The sequence below is a fragment of the Pogona vitticeps genome, chromosome 2 (assembly GCF_051106095.1).
Source record: "Pogona vitticeps strain Pit_001003342236 chromosome 2, PviZW2.1, whole genome shotgun sequence".
Taxonomy (NCBI): Eukaryota; Metazoa; Chordata; class Lepidosauria; order Squamata; family Agamidae; genus Pogona; species Pogona vitticeps.
Genome location: NC_135784.1, coordinates 26,578,737 through 26,594,463, shown reverse-complemented (window position 1 = coordinate 26,594,463; position 15,727 = coordinate 26,578,737). Strand labels below are relative to the sequence as shown.

The following is a 15,727-nucleotide window of genomic DNA, read 5'->3' as shown; positions in this document are numbered from 1 at the left end:
TCAGAACCAACATATTGTGACCCTAATAGGGCTTTCAAGGTAAGTGAGATATTTTAAGAGTGGCTTCGCCAGATTCATTCCCCCAATGAGTTTCCATGGCTGAGTGGGGATTTGAACCCTGGTCTTCAGAGTCCTAGTCTATTATTTTATCTACTACACCACACTGGGAATCATACCTATTTGTAACCATCCTTTCCCCCCTTCTTTTTCTAGATTCTATTCTCTCATCTTTCATCCCCTTTTGTCTCTCCCTCCCCAAACTTTCCATCTTATCTTATGGCCCAGTCATGAGGACAGTAAGCCTGTTCATATTCACCAGGGTCCACATAAAAATGAGGCTGAGGGTTGCAGTTGCCCATCTCTGATATAGAGAGGGACAAACAGAAAGAGTGGGATTTACTCTGGTAGAATTCTGGCTGATTTGTTGTAGATTTCTAGGAGTGTTTGCTTCTGAGTACTTTTAACAAGATCAAAGAAAAAGAAGTGCAAGAAAAAGAGGTTTCTGATATGGACAATCTTTTGCTAATTAATTATTTCTTTGCCTCAGCATTTCTCATTTCTAAAGTAGGACTATTACTTGGTTGTTTCACTAGGCCTTTGTTCAGCTCTACTGGTCAGTTATAAGTATGTATATCTGGATACTCGTATTATTTGCCAGTGTATAGTTCTTGGATTGTATTAGGTAACTGATTCTGCCCCTAAACTACTATTTAATGTTGGCTTTGGGCGATAGACCTTTGTGTTCCATTAAAAAATATGATTTAAAAATCCTGTAACCTTGAAGACATATTCCTGTTTGTGATCTAAAGCAGAGATGGGAGTTGTGCAGTCCACAGTAAGTTCAAGGCAACAGAAATAGCCTTTAGTTTCACTTTGCCCACTCTTGCCTTATATACTCATTCAACAAACAGTTACTATTGGGTGTGATTCTGTACAGAATTGAAGCCACTGGATACATCTCTGTGTGGTCTGTAGGCATAGGATCTTCCATATTGTTTTGGACTGAAGATCCCTTCATTCTGTGAGTTCCACCTGGCAGAGACATTTAAATGTGGCTCACCTGGGAGAAAGGCCTGAGCTGGAAGGCTCTGTGGCCTGCCTAGGCCTAGTTCGTACTAGCTTCCTGTACAGAAAGGCAGCTTCCAGCTAATAGTGCATCAGCATCCTTTTTGCACATAAATATAGGTCTAGCTAAGCTAGAGAGCCTTCCAGTGTAGGCTTTTCTCTCAGGTGAGCCACATTTAAGTTTCTCAGGATAATTACGGGATTTGTAGTCCAAATGTCCCATGCTTACTGGTGTGGAACGCTGGCCTGATCTGGTTTTCTTTCTCAAGTTTTTACAAACTAGCAACCTATAGTTTGGAGAAATCAGAATCTTGACACGTCTCTCTGTGTGCGCGCATGCATGCATGCCTTCTTATATATATACTCCAAATTGGTGGCAAAAGCATTTTTTAAAGAGATGACTACTTCAGTATTTTACTCTGTGACCTAATGTTGGATCAGTCTGGATCTTAACTAAACACTGACTGTGATGCGGTTTAAAAAAAAAAAAAAGGTTTAAGTCATAGTTTGTTGTAGTTTTGTTGTGTCTGACTCTTCATGACCCCATGGACCAGAGCACGCCAGGCCCTCCTGTCTTCCACTGCCTCCCGGAGTTGAGTCAAATTCTTGACACAGACTCTTGAATCTTGTGTCTGCCCTAGTCATCGTTTACATCACTGCAAAACAATTTAATTTCCCCCCCTAAAAATCATTCCTTTTTATCTATCCTGTAGTGATTTAAATAATAATTTCTATTTGATTTAAATCAAATCCACCCAGGAATAAAGTAAGCTTCTCAATTTTCTTAGGGAGAAAATAGGCAGCAATGTTATAGCCAAACCTGATTTCTAGGAGGAGACTGACCCATGTGGAATGGCAGTTATTTCTAGTGTTAAAATGTTAAGTAAAACACATTTTGCTGTCTCCCCTCAACCTAGAGTTTGGATGGACCATAATTCACATTTGCTTGTATGATTTTGTATTCTGAGGGGGTGCTGCATACATTGTATATTTGCCAGTTCATTTGCAACAGTACTTTCTCTTTTTCTGCCTACCTTTTGCATTCAAAACATGAAGTTTTGCTTGTTTGGTATTGAAAGGGTGGGGGACTGCAAGTTTGTAGGAAGGACAGAAAATTTTAGTACTTTTCTCCCCCTCCCATCCATCATGGAGATCAGTCCAAGGCAGTGGAGTGTTTTTTCCCCACCCTACAACTTGACGGAAATATTCAGAATTTGGCCTATTCCTAATTAGCATAGACCTGCCCTGCAGTTTGTAGAGACAGGTAGTGTGGTGGGAATGGTCTTTCCTCTAAGAGAACACTCCTCAGTTTGCATGATGCGATGTTTAAATTCTTGTGGAAAGTAGTATCACGCAAAAGGTGGCAAGTGCCAGAGTTAGCAGGGAATTTGGTCAAAAGAACGCAGACTTTCCTTGTTCCATTCTTTGCAAAGCAAAACCCTTGGAGAATCTTGTGTCTGCCCTAGCGTTTCCCTCAAACAGACTGGAAGGCAGGAGAGAAGAGATGCAGGAACTCCAACTGGGCTTCGTTTGTGAAACCTGTTGAAGTTGCTTAATGAGCATTGGACGGCATCATGGCTGCAGGTCTTTTCTTTGAAACTTGCACCACACCAGGAAGCAGATATTTTGTGATTTTCACTAATCTGGAACTGTAGAATGTTAATTTGCACCACAGTTTAATGTACAGTGGTGCCCCGCTTGACAATTACCTTGTTAGACAAGGAAATCGCTTGAATAGTTTTTTTGCGATCACTATTGTGATGATTGAATGGAGTTTTTTCATTTGACGATGTTCAGTTCCCTGCTTCGGGAGCCGATTTTTCGCTTAACAACTATCAAAACAGCTGATCCCCATTAATTTAGCCAACATACTGGTGTAGACTAACACAGCTACCTCTGTGGATGCTGCCCTGGTGTATTAGCTTGACACATAAACCTAACTTTCTATTTTAATTTCTCAAATTGAAAGTCACACTGTTCTAGTATGAATCTGGCTTTCCCCAAACCCTTGACCTACAAAATTATTGAACTTTAGCTGTGGGATTGTGGGACCTGTAATCCAGCATATTTGAGAGCACCGGTTTGTGGGAAGCTACCCATTGTGGTTCTTGGGTCAGTTTGTAAACACTGAGAGAAGAGAGTTAGATTCATACAGTATCCTAGTTGGAAGCGCTGGAATAAAATGGCCAAAGAAAGATCTAGCAATGAAAGTGTGTAACATCTACCCTATTTCCCCAAAAAATAGGACTAAACTGGAAATAAGCCCTAGTATGATTTTTTCAGGATGCTCGCAATATAAGCCCTACCCCAAAAATAAGCCCCAGTTGACAGAAACCCCACCCTCCACAATTGTGCAGCAACCAGAAGATGATGACATGACTGTAAAATAAAACACCCCTTGAAAATAAGCCCTAATGTGTTTTTTGGAGGAAAAATTAATATACGACCCTGTCTTATTTTCAGGGAAACACTGTAGTTGTTCAGTTATCAACAAAAAAGCCCTTTGAAACATGAGCTATTGTATTTTTCTAAAACCCAGGAATCAATAGGCTTTAGATCAGTGGTTCCCAACCTTGGATAATCCAGGTGGTCTTGGACTGGAGTTCCCAGAAACCCTGTGCTGGCTGAGGTTTTTGGGAGTTGCAGTCCAAGAACACCTGGATTACCCAAGGTTGGGAACCACTGGTTGCTTTGGGTACCATATTCCACAGAACATGCCACATACTTTTCCCAATTTCATCTCTCAACTCCTTGTGGTTCTAAGTAGAATGAGGACCTGAAACTGTGAGAAAGAAAAGTTTCCTAAGATAATTTGAACCTAGAAAAATTAAGCCACATGCCAAAGAAACATCTTCCTCTGACTTATTTGAAACTAAATATAACCCCCTCTCTTTCATTACATAGTTTTAAAAAGATTAGTGGTTTTTCATGTCAAAAAAACCTTTGTTTTGTACATATGAAATCTTGGCAGAAACTGCTAAGAGGCTGCAAACATGACTGCCTCCTGAATATTTGCAGAGCAACGTTGCACTACCTAGTCTTTTGTAGATGAACTGTGATTTCTTAGCTAGGAAGGAGCCAGGGTGGATAAATGATTTTTTAAAGAACCAAATTGATTTAAATCATCATTTATATAAAACCATTAGGCATCCTTCAGTCTCGAAAGACTATGGTGTCGTGCTCTATATGGAGGACTTGGAACAGCGTCTAGTGTGTCTGAAGAGGCCAATTCGAGAGTGATAATCCCTTCCACACTGAAGACAAATCCAATCTGTCCCCTGTCCAGCTCCCTGGTTTTGCTGCTTTTGTGACTTCCTCTTTGCCTTGGCCTGCTGGACAAGGGTCTCTTCAAATTGGGAGAGGCCGTGATGCAGTGCCTGCCTCCAGGCTGAACGCTCAGATGTCAGGGTTTCCCATCTGTTGAGGTCTATTCCTAAGGCCTTCAGATCCCGCTTACAGATATCCTTGTATCGCAGCTGTGGTCTCCCTCTGGGGCGATTTCCCTGCACTAATTCTCCATACAGGAGATCCTTTGGAATCCGACCATCAGCCATTCTCACGACGTGCCCAAGCTAACGTAGACGTCGCTGTTTCAGTAATGTATACATGCTGAATATTCCAGCTCGTTCTAGGACTACTCTGTTTGGAACTTTGTCCTGCCAGGTAATGCCAAAAATCCGTCGGAGGCAACGCATATGGAAGGTGTTCAGCTTCCTCTCCTGCCGTGCACAAAGGGTCCAGGACTCACTGCAGTACAGGAGTGTGCAGTACACAGGCTCTATAGACCTGGATCTTGATATGTGTCGTCAGCTTCTTATTGAGCCATACTCTCTTTGTGGGTCTAGAGAACATGGTAGCTGCTTTGCCAATGCGTTTATCCAGCTCGACATCCAGAGAGAGGGTGTCAGAGATAGTTGAGCCAAGTCATGAACAACCTCCAATTCTTGTGTGGAGATGGTAATAGAAGGAGGTGAGTCCACGCCCTGGCCCATGACTTGTGTTTTCTTCAGGCTGATTGTTAGTCCAAAGTCTTGACAGGCCTTGCTGAAACGGTTCATGAGTTGTTGGAGGTCTTCAGCGCTAACAGCATACAAAACCTGTCCTAGCGAGTACAACCTGCAAACTCTTCGAGCCGCTCGTAGCCAAGTCCAACAGGCTGCCGGGAGATGCTCCAATGATTATTGGCTTCAGCTCTGCTCTCAGATACAGATAGCAGCAGACACAAGTAACATCAAAGGAATGTATGATGGTATCAAGCAGGCCTTAGGTCCATTACAGAAGAAATCTGCTCCCTTGAAGTCTGCTACAGGTGTGATCATCCAGGACCTAGCACAGCAGATGGAACGCTGGGTGCAGCACTACTCCGAGCTATACAGTGGAGTCTCTGCTTAAGAACGTCTCTACTTAAGAACAATCCAACTTAAGAACAGCTCCATTTGCTAAATTTTGCTTCTACTTGAGAACAGAAATCCAAGATAAGAACAGGAAAAAAAACCTTTCCTGCTCTTTTTTTAACCTTAGGTCATCTTAGGTTAAAAAAAAATTCTACCCCTAGTGGTAGAGTATGTATTAACCAGCTCTGCATTAGTTCCCATGGGAACTAATGCTTCAATGTACGAACGCACCTCTACGTAACAAAAAAACAGCCAAACGGATTAATTGGTTTTCAGTCCATTCCTATGGGAAATTTTGCTTCAACTTAAGAACGTTTCAACTTAAGAACACCATTCCAAAATGGATTAAGTTCTTAAGTAGAGGTTCCACTGTAGTTTCTATGGACGGAAAAGAGCAGATATGGATTAAATGGTTTTCAATGCATTCCTATGGGAAATGCAGATTCAACATAAGACCTTTTTAACTTGAGAACCACCTTCCAATACGGATTAAGTTCTTAAGTAGAGACCCCACTGTATTCCAGAGAGAATGTAGTAACCGAAGAAGCATTAAATAACATTGAGTGCCTGCCTGTCTTGGAAGAGCTGGACAGCGAACCAACCCTAGCAGAAATAACTGCGGCCTTACATTCCGTCGCCTCCAGCAAGGAAGGGACAACATCCCTGTTGAAGTGCTGAAATGCGGTAAGGAGATCATCACCACTGAACTGTATGAAATCTTTTGTCTCTGCTGGAGGGAAGGTGGAGTACCACAGGACATGAAGGATGCAAACATCGTCACATTGTACAAGAACAAAGGAGACAGGGGCGACTGCAATAACTACCGTGGCATCTCTCTTCTTAGCGTTGTAGGGAAGCTGGTTGCCCGTGTTGTGCTGAAGAGGCTCCAGATACTTGCAGACAGAGTCTATCCAGAATCACAGTGTGGATTTTGAGCTAATAGATCCACCACTAACATGGTATTCTCCCTCCGACAGTTGCAGGAGAAATGCAGGGAACAACAACAGCCACTCTTAGTGGCTTTCATAGACCTTACAAAAGCATTTGACTTGGTTAGCAGGGATGGCCTTTTTAAAATACTTCCCAAGATTGGATGTCCACCTCGTCTCCTTAACATCATCAGATCCTTCCATGAGGGAATGAAAGGCACTGTAGTTTTTGACGGCTCAACATCAGATCCCTTTGACATCCGAAGCGGAGTGAAACAGGGCTGTGTCCTCGCACCAACCCTTTTTGGGATCTTTTTTGCTGTCATGCTGAGGCATGCCTTTGGAACTGCAACAGAAGGTGTCTATCTCTGGACTAGATCAGACGGAAAGCTCTTTAATCTCTCCAGATTGAGAGCAAAGACCAAAGTCCAACTGAAATGCATGCGGGACTTCCTCTTTGCAGACGATGCAGCCATTGTTGCCCACTCTGCTAAATAAAACAAAAAAACAGGTAAATCAGTTTGATTTAAATCAAATGTACATCCTGGAAGGGAGGGCTTTGTAATCCAGTGCATGTGAAAGGCACTAGATTGTAGGAAGTGTGGTTTGGTTGGAGAGGATCTATAATGTGATAAGAAGGCTTCCAATTCTCCCACGTGGGCAGTGGCTGCTCTTCTGAATAGCCCTGGTTTCTGTTTAGTTGCAAGCTGTCTCGTGCCAGCTCCCCACCGATTGCCCCTTCCTTGCCTTTGCAAAGTGAAGGGCCACAGTTCAGTAGCTTGGTTGTGTTTGCAACAGATCCTGTGTTCCAGTCCCTGTGATTTGCAATTAAAGGATCTGATGTAGCAGACCTAGGTAGATCTCAGGTCTGTGACCTGCTGGTGCACACGGTAGTGACATGCTGAATCCAGGTAAAGAGCAGTACCTAAGACCAGTGGTTCTTAACCTTTGTTACTTGGATGTTTTTGAACTGCAACTCCCAGAAACTGGTGGTGAAGGCTTCTGGGAGTTGCAGTCCAAAACTCCTGAGTAACCCAAGGTTAAGAACCAGTGCCTAAGACATTGAAGGTGCTGCTGGTTAGAGGGGATAGACTACCCTAGTTTGACTCAGAGCTTTGAAAAGTTGCTCTGTGTATATGTTTGTGTGTGTGTGTGTGTGTGTGTGACTTCCCAGAATTCCCAGGCCAACATGGCCATGGTAGCTGAGATCTTCTGGGCACTGTACAGTCAATCCTCGACTTCCGAACGTCTCTAGATACGAACTTTTCGATTTACGAACGGCTCCATTGGCAAAAATCGGCATCGACTTGCGAACGGAGGTCGACCTACGACCGAGGTCGAGGCTCCATTTGCAAGGCAGTGTCATGTTTTGCCAACGGAGCCGTTCGTAAATGGCTCCCTGCAAAAAGGCAGAGAGAAAGAGCTGGAAATTCAAATTTCCCACCCTTTTTCCCTGTCTTTTTTCCTTCGGAACTCTCAAAGGGCTCCCCCCCCCCGACATTGGAGGAAGCCGTTTGAGATCTCTGAAGGCAGGGAGAAAGGACGGAAAATTGGAATTTCCAGCCCTTTCCCCCTGCTTTTTTGCCTTTTGAAATGCTGGAACGGATTAATTCTGTTCCCATACATTTCAATGGGAAAATGGTACTTCGACTTACGAACTTTTCGACGTCATTCCAATACGGATTAAGATCAAAAGTCGAGGTACCACTGTAGTTTCAAAAGGGAAATGTTACTACGCTCTGATTTGACTGTGTGCTTACAGGCATTACCCCAACTTGTTTCTGGGTCCCTGTTGTTGCCATTAGCCTTGCTAAGTTCATGTTTTATCATTACTGCTGTGATAGGGCTTGTTTCACTGCTGTTCCCTTCTAGGCGGACACTGAAGCCTTCTGTTTCAGGCAGACTCCCACCTTGCATGCCCTTGGGCCAAGGTTGTTTTCATGAAGACTTAGCACCTCAGTTCATGTCAGTTCCTTAGTCCTTGCTGCAGAGGGCAAATCAAGGGCATGTCCTCAAAGGGCGCCACTAGCAACTCGGAGAAAGGAACAATACATATTGCTCATAGTTACTCATTTCCTGTTTGGGATGGGTGGAAAACAGTATGTATGGCATGAGAACACGGGGATGTACACACAGTCGTGTATATACAGTATTAGTGTTTCCCAACCTTTTTTCAAGTCACAATGCCCTTGTTATAAGAGTGGTCAATCGACTAGATAGGCGGGATATAAATAAAATAAAATAGATAGACAGATAGACAGATAGACAGATAGATTATAGCCAAGTTGCCAAGGGAGAGGAAGGAAGAGGCTCAAGGGAACCTCATGGGCAGCAACCCTTTCCCATTTTTTCTTTTCCCTTGCACAAGAAGCTGGTGCATTGTGGGAAACATGAGGGAGCTGGTTTGACAAGTGAGGCGGAGGTGACCCCTCTCTCTCTCCTGGCACCACAAAGTTGCCAGCCGGTCACCCAGTCAGTCTGAAAAGGGTCTTGCAGGTGCCTTCCCCTTGCCTTGCGCTTCTTCCTTCACAAGGGGGAATGTGAGAAGAAGACAGACCGACCGACCAATTGGGTTCCTGAGTGTGGAGGAACACTAGGTTGTTACAGTGGTCAAGCCTTAACTTAAGCGTTAAACTTTAAGGCAACCCGTCAGGGTAGGAAACTGTGGTATAGTGTTGTTTTGGGGGGGGGGGTTGTTTTGTTTTTTTCGTGGTTATACTTCAGGATGAAATCTGAAAACACAGACATGTCAAATGTTAGATTTTTTTTTTGTAACAAAACTCAATTTAGAATCCATATCGTTTTTAAACCTGATTTTGCACTGAAAGTATTTGACTTCTGTGGCAAAATATGTAATGCCGGCATATATCTTTGACAGTGCGAACATTTACTTTCAGTGTCACAGAGGAGTGGCTCCCAGCCTTGGGTAACCCAGGTGTTCTTGGATTGCAGTTCCCAGAAGCCTTCACCTCTAGCTGTGCTGGCAGGGGTTTCTGGGAATTGTAGTTGTAGAACATCAAGCTCGAGAACCACTGTCAGAGAACATCACTAGACGTTCTGAGTTTCCCCGTGGTCTAACATGATTAAGCCAAACAGATTTGTGGCCTTTGGCTTTTGGTATGTGAACATCCCTGAAATCCTTGCATGTGGAGGTGGAAATTCTTCACATTTGCTTAATTGGTGCGAAATTAATCTGTCTTTTTGCTGCCTTGGTGCAGACTTACCATCACTCATTTTGCATAACAGCAAAATGATTTGCATGATGTTGTTATATAAGCAAGGCAGTTTGTGTTGTGGGCCTTTAGGCTGTGCATTCGGGCTGATTGCACCCTTATTGCTGTCTGGGCTCTTCAGTCACACAATAGTTCACTTTCTGTTCTGTGACTTGTTAGGATTCAGTGGCTGATGGCTTGAACTGAAGGTAAGTCTGGATTTATTTTGATACGTGGTGACTTAGGAGCTGGTTTGCGAGCACTGAATCAAGTTAAGGAAGTTCTTCTTTGGTTAGAGCCCCAGTAATTTACTGGAGTGCTGTACATATTGCATCGGCCAGAAAATAGAATCAGAAAACTTTTTCTCCATCATAGTCTTGCTTTTTTTTTTTAGCTTGCCTTGCCGCGATAGTCATGCCTGAAGTTTCTTTATGTTTATCCTTGCCAGACTCTCTCTCTCTCTCTCTCTCTCTCTCTCTCTCTCTCTCTCTCTCTCTGTCTATCTATCTATATCTATCTGTCTGTGTGTGTGTGTGTGTGTGTGTGTGTGTGTGTGTGTGTGTGTGTGTGTGTGTGTGTGTGTGTGTGTGTGTGTGTGTATACCATCTTTCTCCTGAAAAGGACCCACGGTGGTGTACATCATTACAACAGAATTTAAAAGCTAAAAAGAATAAGTATGCAAATACCAAAATATTAAGACACATTTAAACAACACAGCACAACTTTATTCATTATATGAATTTCAAGGGAAATAATTAAAGTGTTTTTAAATAGTCCTAGGTGCATTGGTGTCTTGGAAAGGGACTTCTTTAATCATAAACTGGTTGTTTTTAAGAGCCAATTAAAAACTTGGCTCTTAAGGCAGGCCTTCCCTCCTGTCAATACTTGACTTTATTTTTATTATAATTTTCTGTTTTCCCATCTTGAGCATTAGTAAGCATTACTAATCACTATTGTTTTGAATTGTTTTTAACTGTTTTAATTTACAATGTTTAATGTAACCCGCCCAGAGTAGACTTTGTCTAAAACGGTGGGATAGAAATCAAATAAATGAATACAGTGGTGCCTTGCTTAGCAATCATTCCGTTTAGCGATGAAATCACTTAGCAATGGGGTTTTGGCCATCGCCAGAGCAATCACTCAGCGATGGCCCCTATGGGAAAAAATCGCTTTGCGATGATCACGGGGAAGCGATCATGGCAAAGCGACCCTTTTTGCACAGCCGATCGGTGGTTCCAAAATGGCCGCCGGAGAAACAAAATGGCTGCCTGCTGTTTTGCCCCCGCTTTAGAGGCACCGAAAATGGCCGCCCCTATGGAGGATCTTCGCATAAGGTCAGTTTTTAAGCCCATAGGAACGCACTAAACACATTTTAATGCGTTTCTATGGACTTTTAAAAATCGCTTAGCGATGAAATCGCTTAGCAACATTTTTCCTGGAATGGATTGTCGCTAAGCGAGGCACCACTGTAAATAAATGATCAAATTATATTTGGCCGCTTGATAGGGTCAAATATTGGCCTTGGATACTGGAAGCATTAATGTAGTAGTCGAAATGGAGAGTGATCCTAAGTTAATTAAGAGTGATGGCCTCAGAGTAAGGTACTTTGATGAATTGCTCACAGCTAGCAGTGGCGCATAAATAGGTGTCAACTGCATTCAGGAGTCGGGATAGATCTGTGAACTAAAATAACATACATTGCTGTGGTTACTTCAGCTCAGCCTTTTCCAGCCAGGTCCTTGCCGAACGAGTTGGACTTGCATGTTCATCATCCTTAGCCAGCATGGCTATCTGTGTTTGTTGAGGATGATGGTTGGCAGTCAAATCAGTTTGGAAGACATTAAGTTGGGGTGGGCTGGTTTAGTTTTGGACTTTATGCTTGGGTAGGGAGATACTGTTCTTTAGTGGGCCGTATTGTGTGGGTATCCAGACTTCTGAAGGACTGGGGACCAGAGCACCCACTACTTCTTGCTATTGAGTGAGATGACGTGATGCATGGGCATTCCTGGTTTCCTGAGACATTTGATTTAGGTCATCAGGGTCATCAGGCACTGTTATATTTAGCAGTGGACCATCAGCCCTATCTATAAATGGTTCTGGTCCGATTGCCATAGAGGTGTCCATGGAGTGGTCCCTCCCTTCTGAGTCTCCTCTTCTTTCTCACCCAACAGAGGCACATTTCGCGGGGAGCCAGGAGGAACCATCGTACTCAATGACCTTACAGCGCAATGTCAGATCGTTTGGGGCAAACAGCAAAGGGGAAGGATGGAAAAAAGTATTCGTCGCTCAACCTGTTTGATACGTACAAGGGCAAGTCCTTAGAGATCCAAAAACCTACAGGTAAGGCGCTGCTCTGTGTGTGGTGTTGGGATGCAGGGAGGACTTGGTGGTTCTTCCCAGTCCAGTTCTCTGAGGAAAGGAGGCAGTTGCTGTGATGAACTTGCTTAGTCTCTGATGCCCCTCTGATGGCACTCGCAGCGCCCTGAGCAGCTGCCCCTTTGCCCATCCTGAGTTCATCTTCAACTGTCCCGGGTGGCACAGCAAGACAGCCGTTGGGTAGTCGCCATGGGTCAGTGAAGGAAGCTGCTGCTTCAGAACAGAAGTGGGGAGGGGGCGTGGGGTGAAACCTGCAGTGACCTGAGACCCATTGTCTCACCCCTGCTTCTCCGTTCCCTGTAGTCACTCCCCGCCATGGCTTGCAGAGTCTCGGTAAGGTTGCCATTGCCCGGCGCATGCCACCCCCTGCGAACCTGCCAAGCTTAAAAGCGGAGAACAAAGGCAATGACCCCAACGTCTCACTAGTGCCGAAAGACGGGACAGGATGGGCAAGCAAGCAGGAACAGCCAGACCCAAAGAGGTGAGGGGGAGCCAAAGAGCCATCACTGGCCTCCAGGGATGAGGACGGGTGGGGAAGCTTTTCCTTGCCCACCCCCAGATTTTTCTGTGATGGCCTCTTTTTTCTTTTGCCTCCAGTACCGATGCCTTGACAGCTCAGCCGCCGGAATCGCAGTCGCCGCCGGCTTCACAGACGTCTGCCTCCAACCAACAGAAGCGACCCCCAACAGCCCCCGAGGTAAAGAGGTGGTGAAAGCCTGGTGGACTGTGGTCCTTGCTCTGTAGCCTTCTAAGTGTTGAGGTCATGGGCATGTGCAGGAATTTCTGGGCTAGGCTTTGTCCTGTAACTTGTTCTTACTCCTTTGTAAATGGTATCTCTAAGCATTTGTACCCTTTTGCAGTATGCTGCTTCTCTCTCTGCCAGCCATAGACTAGGCTGTGCAGCTTGATTCTGTATTTGCATATTTCAAAGTAAAAATCATTATATTTGTACTTGTTGAAGGACATGAGGGAGTACTCAGACTGCTGTCTAGTTGTTGTGAGAGGTCTTGCCAGTTACATTTTGCCGATTCGGCCCCAAGTACCTCTATTAATGGAGAGCCTCTATAATTTTTGAGTTTCTGAAGTGAATGCTGGCAGCAAAAAGTCTCTTATTTAGAAAAACAAACCAAGATAGTAAACCCTAGTTTGAAAGTGTGAAGTTTTCCTGAGGCATTTAAATACTAAACATGTTTTTGCCATATTTCAGACATAAAAAGGAACCATAATTAGCTGAAAACAGAATTAAAAGTGTCTGATGTCTTTGCAGCCTAGCTACAAGGAAGGAGAATATTGTGGGTGCAAGCTGAAACATGGTTACACAACTCTAAACTGTGGGGGCGGGAGGGATACTCTGCCCAATGAAGCATGTATGTGGCCGTGGGTCAGCCCTGTGTTTTAGCAGTAAAACAGACAGACATAGCTTTCCTTCACTTTACTGTCCTATACATATGCACATTCTTTTCTCACCACATGGAGAATCTTAATTAGAATTGTCTGAGAAAGTAAGAGATAAACTATGCTCTAGAAACTTTAGAAGCACACTTATCTGTTGTCTATCTTTGAGATAAAAAAAGATAACAAAGAGATTCTCCCCAAGGTATTGGAATTCTTTGGTCAACAGAAACAAGCAGGAAGGCTGTTTGCTTGGTTTTGAAGTGTCATTTCTCTGTTCTCCCACCCCCCACTCTCAGAATCCCCCTACAGTAGCAAGCGGGGTAAAGTCCTGGGCACAGGCCAGCGTTACCCATGGAGCGCAAGGAGATGGTAAGTTTTGTCCCAGCTAATTCTGCACAAAGCTGAGGTTTGGGATAATTTGGAAGGGTTACAAGGGAGTCTGTTTGCCTCTTACCGTACAGTAATTGCAAATCTCTTGCTTCCTACTTCAGGCTCAGCCTGGCCTGCCTCTGTTGTCATAAGGAGGTCATTTCTCTCATTTGGAAGTGTTTGCTGAGTCTTGAGCTATAAATTGTGACCATTAGTGAACAGTAGGGGAACTGCAGTGCAGAGAGCATTGGTACCCACAATGGCATAGGTGGTGATAGAAAAGTGCTTGATCAGCCTTGGTCCCCTCTCTCTTCCCTTTCCCAAATCTTGGGCTGTTTCTCTGGTGTTGGAGAAGCAGAGCAGTCCCCTGCAGGCATTAGGGGGCCATGTGGGTGGGGACAGTCTTGCAGTAAAAACCAGGCAGGCTTTTTCTATCTGTCGTCCAGGTGGAAAGGGATCAAGCCTACTGTCGCGATTCTCTCGCGAGGAATTTCCGACCCTGCAGGCGGCTGGCGACCAGGACAAAGCTGGCAAAGAAAAGGACACTGCCGATGCGTTGTATGGGCCCGGACCAAACCTCCGCCCCCAGAGTGAGTGGCCCCTCCTTATTAGCAGTGGGCAAGACCAGGGATGGCATGTGTTTCAAAATGGGAAAGGGTTTCTCATCCTTTGCTCCTTTCCCCTCCTGTCTTGCAGACGCAACCAGTTGGCGGGATGGAGGTGGGCGGGGCACCGACGGGGAGCTGGTGCCTGAGGATGGACGGGCTGGGGTCGCCATGCAGCCTAACATTCCACCTCAGTACCCTCCCTACCGGGGGATGATGTCGCCATTTGTAAGTATTATTGCCAAAGAAGATATGCCTCATTGTAGCTGTGCTGACCTCCTTTCTAAGTGGAGAGCCGATGGGAAATTGGGAAGCCTTCCAGTAACCCGTTCTCCCTATGTTCCATTGCAGATGTATCCCCCATACCTCCCGTTCCCGCCTCCATATGGGCCACAGGGACCTTACCGCTACCCCGCAGTGGAGGCGCAGAGGTGAGTAAACAGAGATTGGTTTAGGGCAATAGGGCTTAGTGACAGGGGCTGGCTGATGTTTCTGGTGGTTTGAAGTCCTCTCTGTGTTGAAAAAGAGCTGGGTGTTTTCAGGTCTCTCTGATAGAAGACCAGGGCCCAGAAAAGGAATTCTGGAGGTATCTGTACTTTTTTAGAGAGGTAGGCATCCTTCAGTGTCAAGAGACTATGATGACATGCTCTGAATAGAGGTCTTGGAACAGCGTCTAGTGTGGCTGAAAAGGCCAATTCAAGAGTGACAATCCCTTCCACACTGAGGACAAATACAATCTGTACCCCATCTAGCTCACTGATTTTGTGGCTTTTGTGACTACCTCTTTGCCTCTGCCTGCTGTACAAGGGTCTCTTCAAATTGGGAGAGGCCATGGAGCAGCATCTGCCTCCAGGCTGAACACTCAGATGTCAAGGTTTCCCATCTGTTGAGGTCCATTGCTAAGGCCTTCAGATCCTACTTGCAGATATCCTTGTATCGCAGATGTGGTCTCCCTCTGGGGCGATTTCCTTGCACTAATTCTCCATACAGGAGATCTTGGAATCCGACCGTTAGCCATTCTCACAACATGCCCAAGCCAATGTAGATGTCGCTATTTCAGTAATATATATATATATATATATTAAAAATTCCAGCTCATTTTAGGACTACGCTATTTGGAACTTTGGCTGTTGTTGTTCCCTACATTTCTCCTGCAACTGTCTGAGGGAAAATACCATGTCAGTGGTGGATCTATTAGCTCAAAATCCACATTGATTCTGGATAGACTTTGTCTGCAAGCACCTGGAGTCTCTTCAGCACAACATGGACAAGCAGCTTCCCTACAACGATAAGAAGAGAGATGCCACGGTAGTTGTTGCAGTCACCCCTGTCACTTTTGTTTTTATATAATGTGAAGATGTTTGCATCCTTCATGTCCTGTG

At 44.7% G+C, this 15,727-nt stretch overlaps 1 protein-coding gene across 2 annotated transcripts in view; it reads left to right on the top strand.

The window, feature by feature from the left end:
- PRRC2A (proline rich coiled-coil 2A) overlaps positions 1–15,727 on the top strand; it is a 55,436-nt gene that overhangs the window by 5,930 nt on the left and 33,779 nt on the right. For both annotated transcript variants that reach the window (XM_072989040.2, XM_072989041.2), the window contains exons 2-8: positions 11,772–11,940; positions 12,280–12,457; positions 12,574–12,673; positions 13,668–13,740; positions 14,187–14,330; positions 14,437–14,573; positions 14,697–14,776. In XM_072989040.2, the coding sequence (XP_072845141.2) occupies positions 11,829–11,940; positions 12,280–12,457; positions 12,574–12,673; positions 13,668–13,740; positions 14,187–14,330; positions 14,437–14,573; positions 14,697–14,776 (824 nt within the window). In that variant the 5' untranslated portion in view covers positions 11,772–11,828. The remainder of the gene's footprint in view (positions 1–11,771; positions 11,941–12,279; positions 12,458–12,573; positions 12,674–13,667; positions 13,741–14,186; positions 14,331–14,436; positions 14,574–14,696; positions 14,777–15,727) is intronic.